The sequence below is a fragment of the Numenius arquata genome, chromosome 23, assembly GCF_964106895.1.
Source record: "Numenius arquata chromosome 23, bNumArq3.hap1.1, whole genome shotgun sequence".
Lineage (NCBI taxonomy): Eukaryota > Metazoa > Chordata > Aves > Charadriiformes > Scolopacidae > Numenius > Numenius arquata.
In genome coordinates, this window is record NC_133598.1 from 2,187,740 (window position 1) to 2,214,303 (window position 26,564).

The following is a 26,564-nucleotide window of genomic DNA, read 5'->3' on the forward strand; positions in this document are numbered from 1 at the left end:
GTGGGATTCCGCATCACTCCCAGTGCTGTGAGAATTCAGAAGAAAGAACCCAGGCTGTATCTGGTCCTACACAGGGCAAAGCCAAGGCTCTAGAGCTGCACCACGATGCAGGCACAGCAGCCTTCATGGGCGTCACCTTCCCCGACACAACGTGATCTCAGAACCCAACTGCAAGACATTGGACTAATAATTACTGTTCACATTCCCCCACCAACAGCCCTTTGCTTCAGGAATTGCACTATACAAATGCAAGAGAACCAAACAACGACCGCAAAGACCTGCTGCTATAGCTAAGAACCAACACTGGTTTCACATCTCAGGTGTCAATATTTTACCCCCACACAAGCAGATATACCCTGGCTGTGATTTCAACAAGAAACAGATGCAAAGCCTCCACGAGGATCTTAGCACGTTGTTTAGAAGTCTGATCGCAGGAAAAAATGGAAGGAATTTCATAGAATCATAGAATGGTTAGAGTTGGAAGGGACCTTAAAGATCATCGAGTTCCAACCCCCCTGCCATGGGCAGGGACACCTCCACTAGAGCAGGTTGCTCCAAGCCCCATCCAGCCTGGCCTTAAACACTTCCAGGGATGGGGCAGCCACAACTTCCCTGGGCAACCTGTTCCAGTGCCTCACCACCCTCACGGTAAAGAATTTCCTCCTAATATCTAATCTAAATCTCCCCTCTTCCAATGTAAAACCATTACCCCTTGTCCTGTCACTCCATCTCCTGACCAAGAGTCCCTCTCCGGCTCTCAAAAAAATTTCTGCACAAAAAGTAAAACCACGCATGGGCTGAGGCTGCTCCTCCTCTTCGCTGGTGACCAACAGATCCTGAACTCGGACAGCTGAAGAGCAGGAGCAGTTACAAGAACAGAACGACACGGTCAGGAGCGGACACGGCAGCAGCTGCACGTGCCTGTCTGTCACTCCCAGAAGCTGTGAGGAACAAAGACACCCAAAAGCTGCATATATATATATATGTGTCCCGGTTTGAAATAAAACTGAACCAATTTTCTGTTCTGTAATTTTACATCTTAGCTCGGCCTCTTCTGTCTGAAATTAACGGCATATTGTGGAGAAAACTGCTCGTTCTCAGAACGATAAGCCCAATGTTTGTGCTCCGTGCCAAGGGATGGGGAGCAGACAGGCTCTTGCTTATCCTTATTGCTGTAACAACCAAGGGCAGCCAATTTCGGTATTTGCCCCCTTAGAGGGTCGGAAACGGAAAAACATAGAGGGGTCACATCGGTGGGGAGGAGCGGACAGGACAGGTGACCCAGACCTGACCAACTGGGGTATTCCATCCCATCTGCCCCATGCTCAGTATAAAAGCTGAGGGATCAAAGGGTCAGCCCCTTCCTGCGATGGCCGACGTCCAGAGAGGACTCTGTCTGTCCATCTGCCTTTGATCCCGATCTGTGTGTTCCTGACTCCAGAGCTGGAATCCAGCTCCCACTTGTCACTGAGTCCAGCCTGGGACTTCCCCAGTGCCTGCCGGTGACGTGACTGTCATCCTGGGAGCTTGATACGGTTTTGTATATATTGTATCTATTTCATTATTTTCTTCTTTATTTTTATTTTAATATTAAGTCTTCATTAAAGTAGTTTAGTTCATTCTAAACTTCTAAATCTCCTTATCTCTTTCTCTCCTCTCTCCTCTTTTTTTTTGGGGGGGGAAGGGCCATCTGTCGGTCTGGTTTTGGTAAATTTGGCTGAAACCACAACAATATATATATGCATATCATATATATGACATATGTATCCCCCGACTACTCCTGATAGCTCTGCTCATGCGATAGGCAGAGTCCTTTTTGGCATAAGACGGCAAAACAAAAGCAAGATGGGATTTGTGTGCTCTGGTGGCAGTGGTGAGGGTGGAATCAGGTTCCACCTCATCATCTCAAGGGAGGCGATTCCACCCCTCTACTTTGCTCTCGTGAGACCCCACCTGGAGCACTGAGCCCAGCTCTGGAGTCCTCAGCACAGGAAGGACATGGACCTGTTGGAGTGGAGCCAGAGAAGGCCATGAAAATGCTCAGAGGGCTGGAGCCCCTCTGCTGCGAGGACAGGCTGAGAGAGTTGGGGGGTTCAGCCTGGAGAAGAGAAGGCTCCGAGGAGACCTTATAGCAGCCTTCCAGTACCTGAAGGGGGCCTACAGGAGAGATGGGGACTCTTGACCAGGGAGGGGAGCCCTAGGAGGAGGGGGAAGGGTTTGACACTGACAGAGGGGAGATTAGATCAGATATGAGAAAGAACTTCTTTGCTGTGAGGGTGGTGAGAGCCTGGCCCAGGTTGCCCAGAGAAGCTGTGGCTGCCCCATCCCTGGAGGGGTTCAAGGCCAGGTTGGAGGGGGCTTGGAGCAACCTGGTGTGGTGGGAGGTGTCCCTGCCCAGGGCTGGGGGTGGCATTGGATGATGTTTAAGGTCCCTTGCAACTCTAACCATTCTATGATCTTCTTCCCAACTGCCTGTACTTTAACTACCCATAGGGCACATGAGGCCACTAGCTTATGGTGGTTCCACTCTCACCAACCCTCTTACCCATGGTCACAAACCAAGGGCTGGATGAACAGCCAGAGCCCACACTCCTGGCCATGCTCCCTCCTGGCAGCACATGGATCACACCCACACACGCTCCCTACATTTTCATTTGCACACACACAGCGAATCCAGCACCACCCAAAAGCAGATCTGCTGCAGACGTATACGGTGACTACATGGTGTGTATGTGACAGCTTCAGCCACACAGAAGGACAGAACATACAGCCCCTGGAGAGCAGAGGCAATCCATGCCCTGCACAGCCAAATCCAGGAGACATCACCAGCGTCAGCCCAAACAGAGAGGGAACCTTGCAAAACCCTTCCAGGAACTGGCAGCGCTCGGTGGCACAGCAGGGTGAGAAAGCATTTTAAACATATCACACAGTGACACACACCTTCTCTGGCAGGTGACCGGTGATGTGGCTCTTCCCTGGTTCTGGCCCTAAAACCCCAGCTGAGGGATGTGCACCCTTCCCTTTCCATCTCCTCCTGCCCCAGGATTCTGGATAAACCTGTTACAGGTGGTTTGCTCCACTATAAATCTTACAGAGGGAGAACAAGACATTTAATGGTGCCTCACGGTGATCAGGGAACGTTTCTGAGGACTGGGAGAAAGCAGATGTCCCTCGTATCTCCAGGAAGGGCAAGAAGGAGGATCCAGGGAACCACAGGCTGCTCAGCTCCACTTCAGTCCCTGGGAAAGTGACAGAGCGACTAATCCTGGAAGCCAAACATATCAAAGGACAAGAAAGTGACTGGGAGCAGCCAGCATGGATTTACAAAGGAAAATCAGGCCTGACCAATATGGTCGGGCTCCAAGGGCTGTGACCGGCAGCACCACGTCCAGCCTCAGGCAGCTCACAAGGGGTGCACCCACCCCAGGCGTCCCATGGGGTCAAAACTAATTAAACCCTTCATTCGTGAGCAGGGTGATGGGACAGAGAGCACACTCAGCCAGCCTGCAGGTGACACACCTGATGGTGCCATCACTCAGAGGGTCTCTGACAGGGTGGAGACATGGGCTGACACAAACCCCATCGAGTTCAATAACGGCAACTGCAAAGTCCTCTGCCTGGGGAGGAATAATCCCATGCACCAGTACAGGCTGGGGGCCAACTGGCTGGAAACTGGCTTTGCAGAAAAAGACCCGGGGTCCTGGTGGACAACGAGTTGAACGTGAGTCAGCAACACGTCCTTGCAGCAAAGATGGGCAACAGCATCTCCGGCTGCAGTGGGAAAATGCTGCCAAAAGGCCAAGGGAGATGACAGAATGATGGTCCTTCCCAGACCGAACGCTGCTCCAAGGACCATTTCATTTTAAATTGAGTAGTGGATAAAACAGAGAAGCTGCCCAGGAAGGAGGAGTGAAATCAGGAGGTTTCCAGCACAGAGTGTATCAGCCTGAGTAATTCAAATTAGTATCGATACACAACCTACTGGAAAGCAAGGTATTACATTGCAGAGTGTTAGACAAACACACCCAGAGGCAAAATACAAGCTCCAGCCACGCTGCTGGAATATCTCACCGAGAAATGCACTTGATGACAAATAACACCCGACTAGAAGCTGCTCATCTGACAGGAAAAGACGCGAGATTAAAGCTTCTTAAGCCCGAGATGGATCCTGAGCAGGGCCCGAGGCTTGGCTCGAGACACAGCAGTGACTGTAACGTGGGTAGATTCGGCGTCTCCGCAGGAAGGAGCAAACTCCACCACTGCTGGGCTTCATGTCAAAGAAGCAAAATGCAAGAAAATTCGGATACCCGGGGAGGTGGGGGGGAGGTTATCCACAAAGATTTGATTAAAATTACTACATACCATTCCCAAAAAACATTTCCAGCAGCTCAGAAAGACAGCAGAGCCTGACAGCAGGCAAAGGGATGCCAGGAATAAAAAAAGAAGAAAAAAAAGATCAGCTTTCTGAAAGAAATCTCTAGCCAAGTGACAAGATAAGGAAAGGTCAGACCCTGAGAGGTTCTTTGAGAAAAATCCCCAAAAGGCCCAGGAACAACCATGCTTCTCCTCAAAGACAGCAGGAGCAGGCAGTTTCCAGCAGGCTATAAGCAACCCGAGTATTAAGAATTTTCAAAATAAGGCAACAGCAGGGAAAACTAAATGCATTTCTCTCCCTTGATGTTCTCCAGGAAGGAGCTCATGGAGACACGTGGATGAAATCTCAGCCTCATTAACAGCTTCTGCTTATGAAGGACCAATGAGTCATCAGGGCCAGACACTTCCCAGCAGCTCTAAGAGATGAAACTGCTGCTGGAATCCGGGTGTAAAGCCTGGCCTGAACCGACCAGAACCAAACCACAGCCACGATGCCAATCCTTACGGGCTCCAGGCTGGGCTCAGGGCGCTGACGGTTGGTTTGTCTGGTGCCAACGTGGGCAAACCAACGGAAACTATAGCAGATAACATTAACCTGTGTGTCCTCTAGTTTTTATGTTTGTGAAGAAAGAGCACAGCTTTTCTAAGAGAGGATAACATCTATATCTATGGTGCCCATCAGCATCTGAGCAACACAGGCAGATACTCCTCTGGTGTGTGTTTGGACACCCGTGTCAATTATTCTGCAGGGCTCCACAAGGGCTCTCCAGAGAACCCACCTGGCAAGAGACAAGAGGGATGGTCTTCCCAGATAAAAGGCAGGAATAAAAGGTAAGAATAATTAGTCCATTCTCAACATTAAAAAAAAAAAGAATGCCATTTAGATAACCTGGCCTTGCTTCCTCCCAGACCGTCACCTCCCTCGCTGCCTGGGTGCTCTCAGCACTTGTTTCTCTCTCCAAAATCCGTTGGGAGTCCTCAAGCTAGGAGCATGTCTCAGGAACTTAGGAGAGCGGAACTCACCAAGCCAACACAGTGCTCTAATAATGCATGGCATTCCGTGAGCTCACGCATCACAGAACAGTGACTCACACTCCAACTTGCAGGATGCGGAAAACGAAGCATGAAGAGATCTACAGTAGCATCTTGGGGATAAAGCAGCGCAGAGATCCAAGGTCTAACCCCCAGCTCTAGACCGGGAGCACCAAATGGAAGTGTTAAAGCAAAGCCCCGTGTGTGTTACCAGAATTATTCCGTGCAGCCAGTCATGGTTCGGACGGTACGAACCAAATCTGCTGACTGCGTGCAACCGACTGCAGCAGCTCGTGAGGACGGTCCTGCTCTATCTGCAATGCAGCAGGATGACTACATCCTTCAGCAGCAGCTGAGTGCCGTGATGCTTCTCTGTGCTCCAGCCTCACGCTGTTCAAAGTGATTTATAGCATCTGCTCACAACCAAACATATGCTGCTTTCTCTGCGAGCCCCCGTTTCTCGAAATAAGCAGCTCTCGGGGAGAATCGGTGCAGCCAGAATGACGGCCAGTGGCTCACCAGGCACGTCCCGGGGTAGTGTTTCCTGCACGTTTCCGAAAACGAATGAAAGAGGGTTCACAGAGTACAAGGAAAGAGGCTGCTGCTGCAGCTCTGGAAGCTGGGTCCCTCCAGGACATTCAGATTTGAGAAAATAAACATTTTCATAATGCATGAGGTACGATGCTCAGTTCAGGTATTTTTGTAAGTCAATTACTTTGAAAAGTATCTACCTGGGAACAAGTATCATTTGAAGAGACCAGGACATGCCACCCTGTCCAAGAGGATACTTTCACCTGCTTCTGCCTCTAAAAGTTGTGCTCGTTTGCATTTTTCTTTTGGGGGGAGGGGTGGTTTTGTTTTGGAATTTTATACCTAAGTTGGGCTTGTGAAATCCCAGTGCAATCCCCAAAGGGCCAGGACAGCAGCGCAGCAGAGCGACAGCACAAAAACCATCAAATCTTAACCCACATCGCTCCCTTGTTCCCTGCAGGTCAGAGCCACCTCATCCTCCAGCCTTAGCAGAATTCACCTGGGTCAGACATTCCATGCCAAAGGCCTAAGTGCAGCAATCTATCTTTTTTTAACATTTTTTCCCAATTTTCAAACCCAAGCTCTTTTGCTTTCAGCTGCACGTGATGCTCTCTCTGCTGAAATTAATTATTTCTGTCTATAATCTACATATTGGAGTCTTTTAGAGAGCCATCGCACAGTTGCAGCAAAGCAAGGAAACCAATTAACTGAATCGGCTTTTTTTAATACAAAGCCCTTCTGCGTGGGCTGGGCTGAGAAACTGATGTGTTTTCTCCTTTTTTCATAAAATTAAAATCCAGAGTCAGCTCCTATCAGTCACCACAGAACTGGAATTAAAGAATCCAAATCGTCGTGCCCACACACCCTGGGTGTCTTCCCCTTTCGCTCTGGTGCTTGAAAACCCCGAGAAGAGGAGAGAGTTTCTACCGACTCTGCTGAGCACTCCAGTGCAAGGTGAACCCCGTGCAGCGCTACAGGCTTGGGGAAGTGTGGCTGGAGCTGCCTGGAAGAAAGAGACCTGGGGGTTCTAATGGACAAGCGGCTGAGTGTGAGCCGGCAGTGTGCCCAGGTGGCCAAGAAAGCCAACGGCATCCTGGCTTGTATTAGAAATAGCGTGACCAGCAGAAGTAGGGAGGTGATTGTCCCCCTGTGCTCAGCACTGGTGAGGCCACACCTGGAGTATCATGTCCAGTTTTGGGCATCTCAATCCAAGAGAGATATGGAGGTGCTGGAGCGGGTGCAGAGGAGGGCAACGAAGCTGGTGAAGGGCCTGGAGAATAAATCTTATGAAGAGCGGTTGAAGGAGCTGGGACTGTTTAGTTTGAGGAAGAGGAGGCTGAGGGGAGACCTCATCACTCTCTACAACTACTTGAAAGGACACTGTAGAGAGGTTGGTGCTGGTCTCTTCGCACAGGTAATTAATGACAGAACAAGAGGGAACGGCTTCAAGCTCCAACAGGGTAGGTTTAGACTGAACATTAGGAAAGAATTTTTCACAGAAAGAGTGGTCAGGCATTGGAACAGGCTGCCCAGGGAGGGGGTTGAGTCACCATCCCTGGATGTGTTTAAGAACCGTTTAGATGTGGTGTTGGGGGATATGGTGTAGGGGAGAACTTTGTAGAGTAGGGTAGATGGTTGGACTCGATGATCCCAAGGGTCTCGTCCAACCGGGATGATTCTATGATTCTATTCTATGACTCTATGAAAGTGAGATGGCCCCAGTAAAACAATTAAATGATAAAAATCTACTTGAAATAGATCAAATATTCTAACTATGGAATAGGAACAACAGAAAAAAAAAATAAAATAAAAGATCAAAAAAGGCCTGAAGTCCTTCATTAAAACAGCAATCATAATTAGTTAAGCAAATCCAGTTTTCAAGCAAGAAATGCTTCAGAGAAAAAAACACCACTTTTTTTTAGTATCTCCATTTCTGAGAAAGAGGCACATTTCAAGTTTTGGTCTCTAAAGATGCAGAAGTTTTGTTAATTAACCTGCTGTATTCACCTTCGCAAATCTGAAATTCCATTCCACCTCCATCCAAATTCTGAAAAAAATTCCTTTTTTGGTTAAAAGTTGATAGAGCAAGAGTGCACACTTACTGCCCGGACGGGAAGTCCTTCTCGTTCACCACAGCGCAGTTGGTTAACGACAGCTCGTCAGTGGGACACCTCGCTGCTTGCATGGACTACAGAGAGAAAGAGGGAGAGGAAAAAAAAACTATCAAATCAAATTTTATTTTTCCTTTACTACGTCTCATGACTTCTGTAAATCCATAGAACGCAAATAGGTCTCACGAGTATTAACACACTGAGAGCAGTCTACTGGCATTGCCAAGCTCCTCTCTCCCATCACGGCTTCTCCAAACGCTTCTGTTTGATACAGATGTTTGTACCCAAAAATCACATTTTCTGAGTCTAATATACCTTAGATTTTCTATCATACCTACGGAAGTACCTAAAAATTCCCTAGGAAAGAGCCTGCAAGACAAATGCTGAGAGAGTTGGGGAGGTTCAGCCTGGAGAAGAGAAGGCTCCGGGGAGACCTTAGAGCCCCTTCCAGTCCCTCAAGGGGCTCCAGGAGAGATGGGGAGGGACCTTTTACAAGGGCATGTAGTGAAAGGATGAGGGGTAACGGCTTCAAACTGGAAGATGGGAGATTTAGATGAAATATTAGGAAGAACTTCTTTGCTGTGAGGGTGGTGAGAGCCTGGCCCAGGTTGCCCAGAGAAGCTGTGGCTGCCCCATCCCTGGAGGGGTTCAAGGCCAGGTTGGAGGCAGCTTGGAGCAACCTGGTCTGGTGGGAGGTGTCCCTGCCCAGGGCAGGGGGTGGCACTGGATGGGCTTTAGGTCCCTTCCAACCCAAACCGTTCTATGATTTTATGACTCTATGAACTTGCTAGAGAACTCTGGTGTTCACACCACTTCCTGAACCCCGCAGCAAAACACTCACTTGGAGGCATTTCCTGCCAAATAACAAGATATTGGGATATTTTGAAAGCTGGTAAAGGCAAAGCAGCCTAGAGACAGACCAGCTCCACTGCACCCCTGGGTACCCCTATCCCATAACGCCGTGTTGGTTTCAAATCACAGAATTGTCTCAGTTGGAAGGGACCTTTCAGATCATTGAGTCCAACCATCAACCCAACACTGCCCAAACCACCACTGACCCATGTCCCTCAGCACCACGTCTGCCTGACTTTTAAATACCTCCAGGGATGGTGACTCCACCACTGCCCTGGGCAGCCTCTTCCAAGGCTTGACAACCCTTTCCATGAAGAAACGTTTCCTAATATCCATCCTAAACCTCCCCTGGTGCAACGTGAGGTCATTTCCTCTTGTCCAAATCCACATCCATTCCGGACACACGCACTGCACACAAGGCAGCACTGAAACTCCGCGGGAAGGTGTCATTCTCAGCCAGCTCATACCCAACTCCACTGAATCTCTCCGTAAAACTTCTCAAAAGAACTATCACGATGCAAATAATATTTCCTACGCTATAGAAAACATCACAGATGAGTAAAAAACAGAAGAAAATTAAGTTAAACAGGCAGTTCCAGCCTATCGCTCTTTAAAAAAAAAATCACGCAACAAATTTTGTGGGGGTGTCCTCCCCATGTTGTTTTTTTTTTTCCTAAAATCAAAGGAGCAATCCTATTTAAAGTGTATCTGTTCAGTTCCCCCCCACACACACCACTGTTACTCACCAATCAGCAGCTGAAATAACCAAATAGCACCAGTCTGAGCCCACGCTGCCCCATCCCATCGCAGGGGAGTAACCGATGGGAAACCTCGGCCCTTCCCACATCCCTGCCACCGCCTGCTTCCGCAGAGTTATCCCACAAAACAGCGGTTGAAAGGTGAAAATTGGGCTCAAAATGCTTCAGAAGTGGAGAAAAGGGTGGAAAAGGCAGGATGCCTCTAACATTAGCTACAGACTGAAAAACATAATTTGGAGAAAAGCTAAACTTGACCCCCAGGATGTTATTTTTAGAATCGAAGCACAACTGTTTCCTTTGCCAGACCCAGATCTGCAGGCAGGGTCAGTGCCCACCTATGGCTAAAGCAATCCAGAGTGGATTTTCTTGCAAGACACCCTTAAATCCCAGCGAGAAGATAAGGAAATGCTCCGATCCTAATGCACGCATCCGGATACTTTCCCACGAGTTTCTCCCTGAGGAGAAGGACTTGGGGGTGTTGGTGAATGAGAAGCTCAACATGAGCCAGCAACGTGCACTGGCAGCCCAGAAAGCCAACCCCATCCTGGGCTGCATCAAGAGAAGCGTGGCCAGCAGGTCACGGGAGGTGATTCTACCCCTCTACTCTGCGCTCGTGAGACCCCACCTGGAACACTGTGTCCAGCTTTGGAGTCCTCAACACAGGAAGGACATGGACCTGTTGGAATGGGGCCAGCAGAGGGCCACGAAGATGATCAGAGGGATGGAGCACCTCCCCTGTGAAGACAGGCTGAGAGAGCTGGGGTTGTTCAACCTGGAGAAGAGAAGGCTCCGGGGAGACCTCATAGCAGCCTTCCAATATCTGAAGGGAGCTACAGGAGAGCCGGAGAGGGACTCTTGGTCAGGAAATGTAGTGACAGGACAAGGGGTAATGGTTTTAAATTGGAAGAGGGGAGATTTAGATGAGATATTAGGAGGAAATTCTTTGCTGTGAGGGTGGTGAGGCACTGGAACAGGTTGCCCAGGGAAGCTGTGGCTGCCCCATCCCTGGAAGTGTTTAAGGCCAGGCTGGATGGGGCTTGGAGCAACCTGCTCTAGTGGAGGTGTCCCTGCCCAAGGCAGGGGGGTTGGAACTAGATCATCTTTAAGGTCCCTTCCAACTCCAACCATTCTGTGATTCTATGAGTTACGCTCCCGATCAGCCTTTCTGCCCCGCTCCCTTTGGGCCGTCTGAGAGAAGAATCAGAGAAAACTCATCTCCCTGTGGGCTGAAGCTCCCTGCCCTACAGCTCAAACCAACCTTTGATGTCGTAATGTCATTCTTCTCGAGCACTTGCTCTTTAGAAATGGACTAATTCATTATTTCTATTGAATAATGTTCAATTGCCCTTGATTGATGTGACGAGAGAAGGATTCCATTTTCATCCTTGAAACAGATTTCTCTACCCGAATCTCAAATGTAATAAGAGACTCAAATATTCTTGTAATAAAAAAATATATGAACATGAGTGGACTTCTGGAATCCATGACCTGCCTGCTAAAGCTCACCGTCTTTGGGCACTTCACACAAAAAAAGCGCTCACCATTTTCTCACTTCTCCTTCCGTTTGCGAGGGGACTCTTTCGTGAAGGGCATGCCCTGATAAAACGCATTAGGTAGGATATTTCTGGAGAAAACTGAACGCAGAGCTCCTGGATTAAGCCCTTTTACAGCACGAGTCCTCGACTGCATTTTTAATCCTCACTGACAAACTGCTTCCCACACGTTAACAGCGAGCGCCTGGCAAACTTGTCGTCGTTCTGTGTTATTCCCGTCCCTGGGAACGTGCGAGCTCTGCGTTACGGAAACACAGAAATATAAAGGAGAGCATTTCAAACCCAGCACCACGTGCTCCTTACGCAAGCTCCACAATACGATAGACACACGCAGAGCATCCCTGGGGACCTGGGGTGAAATAACAGAGCTGCTTGGGCAGCAGTTCCTCCACTGATTGTGCTAGCCATCCCGTAGCCCGGCATCCTCTGCTCCCGCTGGGCTAGCCACCCCGTAGCCCAGCACGCTCTGCTGCTGGGCTAGCCACCCCGTAGCCCGGCACGCTCTGCTCCTGCTGGGCTAGCCACCCTGTAGCCCGGCACGCTCTGCTCCCGCTGGGCTAGCCACCCCGTAGCCCGGCACACTCTGCTCCCGCTGGGCTAGCCACCCCGTAGCCCGGCACCCTCCGCTCCCGCTGGGCTATCCACCCCGTAGCCCAGCACGCTCTACTCCTGCTGGGCTAGCCACCCCGTAGCCCGGCACGCTCTGCTCCTGCTGGGCTAGCCACCCCGTAGCCTGGCACCCTCTGCTCCCGCTGGGCTAGCCACCCCGTAGCCCCGCACCCTCTGCTCTCGCTGGGCTAGCCACCCCGTAGCCCGGCATGCTCTGCTCCCGCTGGGCTAGCCACCCCGTAGCCCCGCACACTCTGCTCCCGCTGGGCTAGCCACCCCGTAGCCCAGCACGCTCTGCTCCTGCTGGGCTAGCCACCCTGTAGCCCGGCACGCTCTGCTCCTGCTGGGCTAGCCACCCCGTAGCCTGGCACCCTCTGCTCCCGCTGGGCTAGCCACCCCGTAGCCCGGCATGCTCTGCTCCCGCTGGGCTAGCCACCCCGTAGCCCCGCACACTCTGCTGCTGGGGAGTCTGGCAGAAGCCCACGTCTCCCTTGGCAATGCCCGATGTTCCAGACCCCATCCCCAGTCTGTGCTGTGCTCTCAGCTCCCCGGTATTTACCCTCCTCCAGCTCCTAGACCACTCTGCAGAGCTTCGATACATCACCAAAACACAAGTGTTTCACACACTAACACAGCTCGGGCAAGAAGAAATGGGCGTCACTCAGCGGGTGCAGGTTTCCATGAGTGCAACAAGGACAATTTGAGGAAATCTGGTCATTTAAGAGATGATGATGAAACTGGAAAGCACCCAGACAAGGAGGAGGAACACATTCTAGTGAACTGCAGGTGCTTCCTCTTGCCTCCCCTCACCCAGCGCTCACATCCCCAGCACGACGCTCACGGGGATCTCGTCGGGGATCCCCTCGTGCTGTCGCAGCAAGGACGTGGGCACTGGCTGCTCCCAAGGAAGTTTTTCTGGCATAATGCAGCAGCCCAAAGCCATAACCTGAGCTACCGGCGCGCGGGGGGCTGTCACAGCCGGTGGTGGTACTGCCAAGGAACACTTCAACCTCTTGCACTTTGGGTTCCAGCTTCCCCGGACACCGGCACAAGGACTCCGGGAACCCTCTCCATCACCCACCACTGACCACCCCTCACACACCACACATCAGGAACAGGGGAAGCAAAACCCTTAAAAGTATTTGTAAGAAACCTTCAAGTATATTTACAGAAGCTAACTTTAAGCTAACAGGCAGGTGACTGCCAGCAACTGGGCCGGGCAACAGAAAGCTCAGCTCCAGCAACCCACTCCAGCAGATCCTGCAGCTGACAGTGAATGCCATCTGCTGCAGTGACACCGCTGTCGGAACTGGTCTGAAGGTGACCCAGATCCATCTTCACAGCTTGCAGTTACACCCATGACCACAATAGAGGCATATTATACATGCTGAGACCCCCCCTGCAGTGCTGCCTCCAGCTCTGGGGCCACCAACAGCAGAAGGACATGGAGCTGTTGGAGCGGGGCCAGAGGAGGCCACGGAGATGATGCAAGGGCTGGAGCCCCTCTGCTGTGAGGACAGGCTGAGAGAGTTCAGGGTTCAGCCTGGAGAAGAGAAGGCTCCGGGGAGACCTTAGAGCCCCTTCCAGTCCCTCAAGGGGCTCCAGGAAAGCTGGGGAGGGACTCTGGATCAGGGAGGGGAGCCATAGGAGGAGGGGGAAGGGTTTGACACTGACAGAGGGGAGATGGAGATGAGATCTGGGGAAGAACTTCTTTGCTGTGAGGGTGGTGAGAGCCTGGCCCAGGTTGCCCAGAGAAGCTGTGGCTGCCCCATCCCTGGAGGGGTTCAAGGCCAGGTTGGAGGGGGCTTGGAGCAACCTGGTCTGGTGGGAGGTGTCCCTGCCCAGGGCAGGGGGTGGCATTGGATGATCTTTAAGGTCCTTTCCAACCCAAACCATTCTATGAATAGGCTTAAAGTAGCAAAATAAGTCTTTCCTGCCTCCAGTTACTGCTCTGGTTTATGAAAGGAGGAGACTCCAAGGACAGCAAAGTTCTAGGGAGGTGACTCCAAATCTGAGACAGTGTCTTCATTCTAAAGCACCCTCAGTGAGAGGCATCCCCCATGGATCATGCAGCATCCGCTATTAAATCCACAACTACACAGAGGTCAACTCCAATTCTCCTTCTGTTCACCAAGAGAAAAATGAGATGACAAGATGCACTGATAAATCTCCTGCTGAAAGACAAATGTGAAGGACCTCACCTTTGGATTTATGACAAAGCAGTAACGTTGTCTCTACTCTTCTGCCACCGAGCTGGTGCTAACCATGGAACCCCAGCACCAGGAGGATCATTGACACTGACATATTTTGCTTTTGCAAATAAAAGCTGCCCCAAAGAACAAACAGCTCCGTAACAGAAACACTCACCAGAATATTGGATCTTTCAGAGATATTTTTTTTTCCCAAAGTTGCATGGATTCCAGTTTTCCTCCACAAAAATATGAAACTGAGTTATCCTTGCATTTCAGGAGAGCTCAGCCCAGAAAGCAACACCAAGTTATTCGGATATTTGCACATATACATAAAACACACCTTTTCTCCTTCTGAATTTCAAAACAAGCACCTGAAGCAAAACCAGAAAAGTGCTGGTTTAAAATATGACTGGGAAAAGGAATGAATAATAAAATGCCTGGAATATTACACATAGTGCATTACGTTGTTGCGTGGGCGAGCACTTAGTACAAAAATATAGTTAATATTTGTGACTCGTTAAGGCTGATGAGAGAGGAAGCTGAAGAAAAACATGCTTCCCATTACTCAGAGCCCACAGAGAGAAGCTGGTGGTAGATCCCAGAAGCGCCTGTCACCTGCTGCTGAAGGGAAGAGCTAGAATATTATACGCTGAGGCAGAGATGCTCTTCATTTGAACCAGCTTAACTCCTTTAATTTCCTAATCCTACCCAACAGATTATGGAACAGCTTCTAAAGCTGCCCCGAGAAGCTGTGGCTGCCCCATCCCTGGAAGTGTTTAAGGCCAGGCTGGATGGGGCTTGGAGCAACCTGCTCTAGAGGAGGTGTCCCTGCCCAGGGCAGGAGGGTTGGAACTAGATCATCTTTAAGGTCCCTTCCAACTCCAACCATTCTATGATTCTATGCCGAGGCAGGTTTTGTTTCTGTCCACTGTTTCTACAGGGTTTGTATAAAACAAATAGTGCTGTGTGTTTAAAATTTTCTTTTGTGTAAAACATATAGATACATGCATACACGTATCTGCCTATGTACAGCTATATAGTCTGTCACACCGATGTTGGCAGACGAGCGTTAGGAAACACGACAGCTCTGGGTACTCCAAATTTCGGTTTCCCCTGGGGAACCCGCTGCAGCTGTGCAAAACTGGGGATCCCCACCCCAAAACCCTCGGCTGTAGCAGCTCTCGGGCACCGCGGTGCCTCCGAGCCCAGGGCTTCCTCGCCCAGAGAGAGGGCAGCGAGGAGCCTGCGCAGGAGATACCTCGGGCAGGAAGCGTGGTCCCTGTTTCCTAGGGAGCGAGCAGACGTGTCCCTGCCTGGTGGCTGCACGGCAGCACGGCTGACCCAAAGGTGTTGGAAGCCAAACACCCATTCACCATTAAAAGTCTGCCGATAAAACTAAGTTTGAATAGTGAAAGGAAGAATTATCCTAGAATAGAATCATAGAATCGTCTAGGTTGGAAGAGACCCTTGGGATCATCGAGTCCAACCATCTACCCTATACTACAAAGTTCTTCCCTACACCATATCCCCCAACACCACATCTCAACGGTTCTTAAACACATCCAGGGATGGTGACTCAACCCCCTCCCTGGGCAGCCTATTCCAATGCCCGACCACTCTTTCTGTGAAAAATTCTTTCCTAATGTTCAGTCTAAACCTACCCTGCTGGAGCTTGAAGCCATTCCCTCTCGTTCTGTCATTAATTTCCTGTGCAAAGAGACCAGCACCAACCTCTCTACGGTGTCCTTTCAAGTAGTTGTAGAGAGTGATGAGGTCTCCCCTCAGCCTCCTCTTCCTCAAACTAAACAGTCCCAGTTCCTTCAACCGCTCTTCATAGGATTTGTTTTCCAGGCCCTTCACCAGCTTCGTTGCCCTCCTCTGCACCCGCTCCAGCACCTCCATATCTCTCTTGGATTGAGGTGCCCAAAACTGGACACAATACTCCAGGTGTGGCCTCACCAGTGCTGAGCACAGGGGGACAATCACCTCCCTGCTTCTGCTGCTCACGCTATTTCTAATACAAGCCAGGATGCCGTTGGCTTTCTTGGCCACCTGGGCACACTGCCGGCTCACACTCAGCCGCTTGTCAATTAGAACCCCCAGGTCTCTTTCTTCCAGGCAGCTCCAGCCACACTTCCCCAAGCCTGTAGCGCTGCTTGGGGTTATTGTGGCCCAAGTGCAGAACCTGGCACTTGCCCTTGTTGAAACTCATGCCATTGATTTTGGCCCAATGCTCCAATCTATCTAAGTCTCTCTGTAGAGCTTCCCTATCCTCCTGGGAATTAACACTCCTGATTAACTTGGTGTCATCTGCGAACTTGCTGATGATACACCCTATGTCCTTGTCAAGATCATCAATAAAGACGTTAAACAGAAATTGAATTACATTATGACATTAAATTATGACATTAAAGGAGCTCTGAAGATAAACAGGGAACCGAGATGATGATGTGTAGACCCTGCACTACCCAGGACTCTGCTCCTGACGGAAAGCAGACATGCCTGAAGCATCGCCCGACATAAAATCCAATGGACCAAGTGACAGCAGAACCTGAGATGAACACTGAAAGGGCAAACACCAGGAGGCAGCCGCCCACAGATGGCAAACAGCAGCCCTGGCACACAGAACGAGGAGCTGGAGCAGAGCGGGGTCAGCAACAGCCTGGGAGGAGATGACACATCAAGCTCTCCCAGGAAGGAAAGCCCAAGGAGGTTATGACTGCTGTCTCTCTCCGTATGCACACACCATAGAGCTGAAAACGGAGAGGAAAAACAACTCCACACTAAAGGACAGGAGAAATTGGTATAAAACAATAGCAACACTATCACAGCTACTGATTAGAGAGAAGAAAGGGTTCCTGCCCGGAAGAGGAAGCCTGTAATAGCCGATAGTGGGAAGCAGTGAAGACAAAACCAAAACTCCTTTAAAAGAGGTATTCAGTAATATTTATGAAAGGAATGACAACACGATGCCTACATCAGGGACCAGACTCAGCAACAGTAGACGTCCTAAATGCTGTGTTTGTAAAGTTAACAAAAAAAGAAGAGTGAGAAAAAGGAAGTTAAGGAAGTTTGCAGAAGGTTTTTCTGGACATCTCAAGAAGAAATACTTGAACAAAGGCCTCCAGAGTTCTGCAGCTCCAAGGAGAGATCAAACACCTACAAGTAACGTTTTGGCACAGCAGGCTTAGCAAGACAGGTCTCCTTTCCAGGTCTCCAGTCCCTCAGAGAGCCCTGCTGTGCCTGGCAGGAGAAGCTCACTGTGCCCCAGGGACAAGCAGCCCTGTCTGGCTGCTCAGGACCAGCCTTTCCATCTCCTCCATTTGACCTCTAGTTTACTTTGCTGGGAGCTTTTTTTCTCACCGGGAAGGAGCTACATTCTCTTTCCATAATAAGCTCATAAATTCCATTTTTCTTCTGCTGTTAAAAGAGGAACACATTAGGAAAGTTAAAATCTCAGAATTGATATTCAAATTTTTGTCAAAGGAGGGAACCATGAGCCAGCCACCACCAGGACAGCCTCAGCACAGAGTCCAGACAGGCCGAGGGACGAGATGCCACCCTCCTTCCCGCACCCCAGGGCTATGAGTCCCCTCCCTGTGCTGGCTCAGGCACCCCCCCACACACACCCTCCGGCCCACGCAGAAACCCAAACCGCTTAAAATACAGGTGAGGCATCACTACCCCCTCTATAACCCAGGGCCAGAACGGGCATCACCACCCCCTCTATCACCCAGGGCCGGAACCGGGCCAGGGAACGTTTTTCCCCAGATTGTTCCATGCCTGGAGGTATTTAAAAGGCGGGCTGACATAGTGCGTGACATGGGTGAGTGATGGTTTTCATCAGAGTTAGGTTGATGGTTGGACTCGATGATCTTAAAGGTCCCTTCCAACCTGGACAATTCTATGATTCTATGCCTGAACCACCGGTAACTTTCTCCTTCTCTTCTGATAACAAACAGTCACCTACACAGGCAGAGGAGGCCAAGCCCAATGGTCAGCAATACAGACACCAACAGTCTTCACTGGCAGCTCTTTATATACAATATACACCTCACATATTTTCCATTTTCCTTATCTAATAGCACTCCCCCCAGGGGCCTGGGCAGTAATCTAGAAATGGCTTCCGTCTGAGCACACCACAGCCACTTAATTAGCACGGAAGCACCCATCTTGGCAATTAGAGGCTATTGGTTTTGAGGGCGGTGACTGCTCCTCGCCCTCTGTTTGCAAAGTTTACAGCCAAAGGAATTCCGCTCTGCCACGGGAGACTGTAACCCCAACACCCATTTACCTACGTAGCTTTGGGAATCTGACTGCACTTTCCATTATTTTGCAGTTATCGGAAATACAATGTACAGTTCCAAGAGGGAATGGTTTGCCTGATCTAAAAGAGCAGGAGAAACAAGTGTGCTAAAGGAGAACTTCTACAAGCTACTAGTATCACACACATCTGTGATCTACCTGAACAGGCTGACCTGCCCAAAGACCTCATTCTCCAGAGCAGTTCTTCACAGGGCTACCAAGATGATGAGGGGCCTGGAGCATCTCTCTGATGAGGATAGGCTGAGGAACTTGGGGCTTTTTAGTCTGGAGAAGAGAAGACTGAGGGGGGATCTGATCAATGCGTATAAATACTCAAAGGGTGGGTGTCAGCAGGATGGGGCCAGTCTTTTTTCAGTGGTGCCCAGTGACAGGACAAGAGGGAACAGGCACAAACTTGAATACAAGAAGTTCCATCTAAACATGAGGAGGAACTTCTTTCCTGTGAGGGTGGCAGAGCCCTGGCAGAGGCTGCCCAGAGAGGTGGTGGAGTCTCCTCTGGAGACATTCAAAACCCCCTGGACACGTTCCTGTGGGACCTGCTCTGGGTGACCCTGCTCTGGCAGGGGGTTGGACTGGATGATCTCCAGAGGTCCCTTCCAACCCCACAGCATTCTGTGATTCCGTGACATGATCAGTGATTTCAGAGAACGTACCTGTACCTGTGTACCCCTGTGTACCTGGACATCTGCTCCGCCACATAGCCCAGAACCTGCTTCCTGACAGTTCAGCACAAACATCAGCTCCACCTTCCCATTAAGCAATAACGACCCAGAACATGTGCATTTGTAATTAACACATCCACTTCTGGAGTGGCCGTTGCCTCACATTTCTTCCGCGAGCCAAGGTGATCAACAATTTAATTACAGGGGAATTGCTGCTTGTGGTGTTTGATTGAAACCTCTTATAAAAATGCTTAAAGGAATGAAACATCACACAACCACGTCCGAGACGTCAGCTGAGGAGGCGAGTCACGGGGTTTTGACACACCAGCTGCGAGGACACCTCAGGGATGCAAATTTTTTCCCCATTTATTTAGAAAAGTTACCCAATAACAATAGGGACAAGACTAAAAACATCCCCTTCAACTTGGAATTTCCCTTGTGAAAGCCCGAGATGCTGCTCTCCCTGCAGATTCACAACTCACCCCCCTGACGGGCTGTGTCTGGCACTAAACTTCGAATCATAGAATCACAGAATCACAGAATGGTTAGAGTTGGAAGGGACCTTAAAGATCATCGAGTTCCAACCCCCCTGCCACGGGCAGGGACACCTCCACTAGAGCAGGTTGCTCCAAGCCCCATCCAGCCTGGCCTTAAACGCTTCCAGGGATGGGGCAGCCACAGCTTCCCTGGGCAACCTGTTCCAGTGCCTCACCACCCTCACAGCAAAGAATTTCCTCCTAATATCTCATCTAAATCTCCCCTCTTCCAATTTAAAACCGTTACCCCTTGTCCTGTCACTACATCTCCTGACAAAGAGAACCTCTCCGGCTCTCCTGGAGTCTCCCTTCAGATATTGGAAGGCTGCTATGAGGTCTCCCCGGAGCCTTCTCTTCTCCAGGCTGAACAACCCCAGCTCTCTCAGCCTGTCTCCATAGGGGAGGTGCTCCAGCCCTCTGATCATCTTCGTGGCCCTCCGCTGGCCCCATTCCAACAGGTCCATGTCCTTCCTTAACTAAAAGGAACTAAAACTTAAACTTCTCCAGGACACCGAGTCAGGTACCAAACGCTACCCCGTTATAATCAGTTTGTGTCTAAGATGCAACAACTTGGGAGTATTTCTGCATTTTCTACACAAAAAGCACGTAGCTTGACACAGCTCTGGGGCATCAATCACTCCACATTTCTTGATAGAAAGTCGCACTTTATTGCATCCCCGAACCCTAGAGAAAAGTATTAAATCTTTTTATTCTGCAAACATTTGACTTTCCTGAAGTGAGCATCTGACATACCCAAGAAAGGACAGACCAGCGCAGGGGCAGGGCAAGGGAGCGCCTGGAGAACTATATATTCAGCCTTGACTTAACGAGCTGTAACGTCATCAATTGGCTCAAACATGGAGTAACAGGATACCGTGCTGAAAGCTTTTCCATTAATTGTAGTGACTGTGTTCCTTGCTGAATTTTTCTGTTCCCAGGTCTGCTCCAACACAACTCTCCAATTCCTGGAGGTCAACAAAAACTTCTTTACTTTCACATAAAGACAGAAATCAATGACAACTTTATTCCACTGGAAGGGATGTCCTGCCTCATGAGCAATTTAGCAGAACGTAAGTACAGCTATTTTCTAAAAACTGGTTTTCTGTCATAAAATCAGCTCTGCTTGAATCCACAGAAAATCCTCCAAATTTATATCAGGGCATCTCCTAAACCAAAGGGTCTTCTCCTGAACGACCTCTGAGCTCCAAGGTACAGGACACAGAACAGAGGACAGGAAGAGAGAAGACCCTGCTGTGCTATGGAAATAATAATTTTTAAATGGGTAATATTTAAGAAATTCACACTTGAAATGACCCTCAAAAGGATTCTTTGATTTTTACAGATTTTTCCTACTAAGAAAAATCTGTAACAAAACATAGTCATTCTGCCCTGTCCACAATCAGAAGAGGTGTGACATCCCAGCACCCCAGAACCGGAGATGTAGAGGCAGCACTGCCATCTCCCCGTTGCGCTGTCTTTTTAGGTACAAGCTTTGGACACTCTGCTTCTGCAGAACTAAAGCAGGCAACAAATTAAAGTTAATCAGAGATGACAAGGTCACATATCCCATGCCCACAAACATTCACATGGTTGTCAGAATTTTACTCTAAATAATTCGGCATGGGTTTTTATAATGGAGAAGTCACAGATCACAGAATGGTTAGAGTTGGAAGGGACCTTAGAGATCATTGAGTTCCAACCCCGAAGTCCTGTAGAAGGACACAAGTCCATTTGTGGTGATTTCACAAGACAGGTACACCATTGCAGGAGAGAGCTCAGAAAGAGAGATTCAGATTTAGTTTTCTCTCATTTCCCTAAAACATTGTTAAAAACCTATTTCTTCATAGTACGTATTAGGAAACACTAAAAAAAGACAAGTGATGATAGAAGGATCAGCACCACACTGCAACAAGGAACTAAGCTGATTGACAAATGTTTCTTTAGTTGCCTGATGACACCTGCATCTGTGAGGGCTGGTTCCATATGTCAGCAGAAATCAGACTTTACTGCTTTAGCCCACAAACATAAAAATCCAGCCCTCACTATTTCAAAGTTTCCACCAAACTATCCAACCTAAAACTGCCCCGGGACTGGCTGCAGGTTGTACAAGAGAGTACACATTAGTCACAGAATTATAGAATCGTTTGCATTGGAAGGGACCTTAAAGATCATCGAGTTCCAACCCCCTGCCCTGGGCAGGGACACCTCCCACCACACCAGGTCGCTCCAAGCCCCCTCCAACCTGGCCTTGAACCCCTCCAGGGATGGGGCAGCCACAGCTTCTCTGGGCAACCTGGGCCAGGCTCTCACCACCCTCACAGCAAAGTTGTTCTTTCTAGTATCTAATCTAAATCTCCCTTCTTTCAATTTAAAACCCTTCCCCCTCCTCCTATGGCTCCCCTCCCTGATCAAGAGTCCCTCCCCACCTCTCCTATAGCCCCTTCAGGTACCCCCAGTGCCACGAAGCATGGAGGGGTACAGCCTGACCCTCACCACCCCTCCCGCTACAGCTGCACTTCTCACCCTGACAGTCGGTTTCAACAGCCACACACCTTCTGCTCCAGACACAGGCTCCTCTGGAGCAGTCACGGCACAATTCCGCAGGTAAACCAACATCTGCTGGTAGCTGAGTGAGACCGAAACCACTTCCAACCCCATACAGATGGGAATTTCTTCCAAGAAGCAAACAGGCGAGTGTCTCCTATCGCTGGGCTAACGGCAATACCATGCCAAATGAGTCCCAGACAGCAAATAGAGAAAAATTAAGGCTGTTATAACATTTATACCACATAAAACAGCCCTTATTTCTAATCATCATGAACTGTTATACAAGTTGCAGCTATTATAAGACTTTAATATTCTTTAAAGAAAGCACCAGTCTCTGAGAGGGGACCGTCCCCAACATCCACGCTACCAAACCCACAGTCAGCAGGCAGGGCTTCCTCTGTGCAGACAGACAGACAGACCGACCGACCGACCTCCCGCCAGCTGAATCACACAGACCCGCTTCATCCCCTACACCATTTCCCCACGCAGCTCTTCAATCTGGTACAGGCACAAGCAGAAACGCGGCTCGTTCTGGATCAGCAGCGTGACGCCGGCTGGAAGAAGGCAGAGAAATCTGCTGGCCTTTCTACATCCCCTCGAGAACCAGTTCCTAATGAGGTTCAAAGCTACAGACAGCTCCAGTTAGCTGCCAGGGGTCCAGCCTCGGTACAAGGGCTCCATAACCAACCACGGACACAGTGACACGGCTTTGGCCCCTTCCTCCTTCCGCAGCAGACACTGGCTGATGCCTTGGCAAGCCTCAGAGCCCTGTTTGCGTGCCTAACGATCACCATGCAGAGAGAGAGACAGAATGAAGTATAACAGAAACAGCCATTATTTCTAATCATCATAAACTATCTTTCCCGTAAACTTCAATCACCTTTAATCACCGTCTCTTCCTCGCGATTGAGGAAATCCAGCACAATTAAGGGAGCAGAGTAATACACCTGAAACAGCACTAGATAATTAATAAGATGTGGCTTATCATTTGTCTCAATTATTTAAAACATAACCAGAAGTTTAAAGGTTTTGTCTCCTTCTACATCAGGAAAGTCATTCATTACACACACAAATCAAATCACATGGGTCTAATAAAAAAGGCTAAGCTCTAAATTGCATTGCAGGACATGTTTTCAGGCCAGAAATAGTCACTGAAGCTTTCTCTCCGCATTCTCCAGGTTTAAGGACCTCTTAAAAATGCTGACAGCAGAACAGCATCAGTGTTCCAGGCTCAGACCCACCTGTTGTACCCAGCGGTATCACACACCTCCATCCTCCTACCCACTGTTCCTTACTTACACAGACAAGGATCACAATGGATCCGATGTCACATCCGAAGTGCCGGCTGTTCCTTGCTCACCCTGACCTCGCTCCCTCCTCGGAGCTGCCACTATCCCACTGCCAGCTGGAGGGAGCAGCCAGCTCGGTTGTTAATTTACACGAACAGCGTTCAGCACGCTGCAAGGTTGGATCAAGCTCAGAAGATGGTATTAAAGGCTTTTCTTAAGAAGTCTCTTTGCAGTATTGAAGAATCTGATAATTCTGCAATGATTATATTTGTAGAGAAATCATGAAAACACTGGAAGCTTCCTGGTAACCCAAGGAAAGCATCACCCACTCAAATTACAAGGCAATTAAGCTCCAATCTTTCTCTTAATTTGCATAAATCTCCCCTTTCCTCCACCAGGCTTCCAGGATGGCCAAATAAAGGTACATTTTTTTCAGGTGTTCAGTAGCACAAAAGCTCACAGCAGCAGGAAAAAGTTGGGGCTGATCCTTTCCTTCCTCCCCACACCCCCAGCCACCACCTCCAGCACTCAGGCCCTTCCCTGAGCCTTCCCAGTACACGAGGGCAGCCAAAAATTAACTCAAACTACACAGATAGTTTTCCCTGTCGACTTAGCACACTGAAGAGGCTCAGGGGAGCAGTGAGCAGGGGGTAAGACAAGACCACTGCAGCCAGGCTGGTTCAGGCTACAAGGAGTCTCAGAACGACGTTCATTATCACTAAAATGATCTCACCACTGATGAAAGCGCTGGCCTCCTGTTTCTGGCAACAAAAAGCAGAAAAAAAAAAGCTAGTCAAAACACACAGATTTCTCCTGGGTCAGCTGCAAACGGGAGGTGAAGGAAAAAAGGTGCAAGGAAGAAAGTGAGACCACGTATCTGGAGCAGGAACAGAAGAAAAGCTCTTAACAAGAGAGAGAACACAAGACATGATATATTTTTTTTCCCCTCAATTCATCAGCCACATTTTAGAGATGGCACTTGAGTAGATCTGCTCACCTGCGACACACAGCTTATCACCGGGCCAAATTTCTCCCCACTGCTCTAACCTCCCCTGCTCTGCATCACACCACTGCACCATCTGCCGATGCATCCACCAGATAAGCCACAGCACAAAAAACTATGAAAAAAAACCCCACAACTATTCCCCGAGATCTCACTGAATTGTTTGGCCAAGACATAAGATTTCAGGCTGAAGCAGGCATTAATGAAAAACGTGACTTTCACAAGCTGATACCCAGCACAGCATGACGGAGCTGATGGCAAAGAGCAATCGTAACTGCATCCTGCAGCACTTGGAGATGGACATCTGGAAACAGAGGAGATGTACAAGGCACTACAAAAAGTGATTTGACAGACAAAAATGTGCCTTCACATTTCAAGGCCCTTTTGGCCACTTGCTGATGTTATATAAGCAGTCACTGATAAGGCATTTTTTATTTTTTAAATAAATAATGGAATAAAATCACTGCACAACCCTTAAGGTGTGTTTTAACACAACACAATTTGGACTCTGACCACAGCACGGTGCTTGGCTGCTGCCCACAGGGCAGAGGAGTCTCTAGGGCTTCAGAGAGCCCTACAAACCTCCCCCACATCCCACAGCACTGAGGGGTCACCAGGGCCTCACAGCACCCTTAGGGGACTCTAAAATCCTGCCGCACGCCCTATGGGGCCTCAGGGAGGCCTCAGGGAATCCCACAATCCTGCCCCACATCCCAGAGCACCAAAGAGTCACCCCACTCACACAGCATCCATAGAGGGCCCTGCCCCACAACCCACGAGGAGCGGGGTCACCACAGCCTCGCAGCACCCCCACGATACCCTAAAATCCTGCCCTGCTCCCCATAGGGCCTGAGGACCGCTGCAGCCTCACAGCACCCTCAGGGGACCCTAAATCCTGACAACAGCACCCAAAGATCACTAGGGCTTCATCGCACTCTTGGGGGACCCCAGGATCCTGCCCCACACTCCATGGGGAGAGGGGTCACCCCAGCCTCATGATGCTCCTGAGGGCACCCTAGAAGCTCACTCCGCAGCACTGAGGGGTGACCCCAGCCTCACAGCAGGCCTAGGGCACCCTAAAATCCTGTCCTGCATTCCACAGGGCCACCCCAACCTCACAGCACCCTTGGGGAGCCCTAAATCCTGCCTCACACCCACGGGGAGAGGGGTCACCCTGGCCTCAGAGCGCTCCTGAGGGAACCCCACAGTCCTGCCCCACACCACTAATCACCAAGAGGCACCTCAGCGCCACGGCACCCCTGGGGGCCTCTAAAATTTTGCCCCATAGGGGAGGGGCCACCACAGCCTCACAGCACCCTCAGGGGCCCCCACACCGCTGAGGGGGGGTCACCACAGCCCCACAGCACCCTCAGGGGCCCCCACACCGCTGAGGGAGGGGTCACCACAGCCCCAAAGCACCCTCAGGGGCCCCCACACCGCTGAGGGGGGGGTCACCACAGCCCCAAAGCACCCCCAGGGGACCCTTCACCCGCCCAGGGCTAAACGATCACCCCGGCAGTGGGGCTGCGAGAAGCCACCGAACCGCTCCGGCACCCAGCGAGGAGCAGAAGCGGGGGGGGAGAGGTAGCGGCAGGGCGGGAAATGTCTGTGTCCGTCCCCCCGACTTACCCGCCCCGCCATCTTGCCGCTGCACCCGGCCCGTAGCGCCGCGCCGCCCGACAGCCGCGCCGCAGCCGCGGTCCCGCCCCGCCGCCGCCAGGGGGCGGCGCAACGCAGGCGCAGCGACCGGGCGAGGCGGGGCGGTCCCGCCCCCCTGCACGGCCGGCGGCCTCGGATTGGCCGTTCGGCCCACGGCGCCCAGACACTGGCGGCCGCTTCCCGGTACCGCCCGCCCATTGGCTTGGCGGCAGGGAGGGGCGGGCGTTCTGCTTTGCGTCACCTGGGAGCGCTGTTGGGATTGGCTGGTGGGGACGTGCGCGAGGTGCTGTGGGAGGAGCCGCGTTTTTCCTCAGTGCGGGCGGGAGTTGCGCTCTGGGGGCTCCCGGTCCCCGGTACCGCCGTGAGGGGGCCGGCTTCGGGCGGGCCCGGCCGGGCTAGGCTTTGCCCGGAGAGAAGAGGCGGCGGGCTGGGGTGGTGGTGCGGTGGCTGAGCCCCGCGGTGCGAGGGGGCGGCGGGGACGGACCGCCAGGCAGAGCCCCGCCAGCGGCAGGGGTTCGTCAGGGCCGGGA

At 50.6% G+C, this 26,564-nt stretch overlaps 1 protein-coding gene across 2 annotated transcripts in view; it reads right to left on the reverse strand.

The window, feature by feature from the left end:
- Positions 1-26,065, reverse strand: part of NSF (N-ethylmaleimide sensitive factor, vesicle fusing ATPase) — a 96,672-nt gene extending 70,607 nt beyond the window's left edge. The window contains exons 1-2 of one of the 2 annotated variants that reach the window (XM_074162988.1): positions 26,005-26,065; positions 8,040-8,125 (exon numbers count right to left, since the gene is read on the reverse strand). In XM_074162988.1, coding sequence (XP_074019089.1) covers positions 8,040-8,125; positions 26,005-26,016 — 98 coding nt within the window. In that variant the 5' untranslated portion in view covers positions 26,017-26,065. Of the gene's footprint in view, positions 1-8,039; positions 8,126-26,004 lie in introns of those variants that run through there. The other variant, XM_074162987.1, reaches the window with a different exon arrangement.
- Positions 26,066-26,564: the final 499 nt, after the last annotated feature.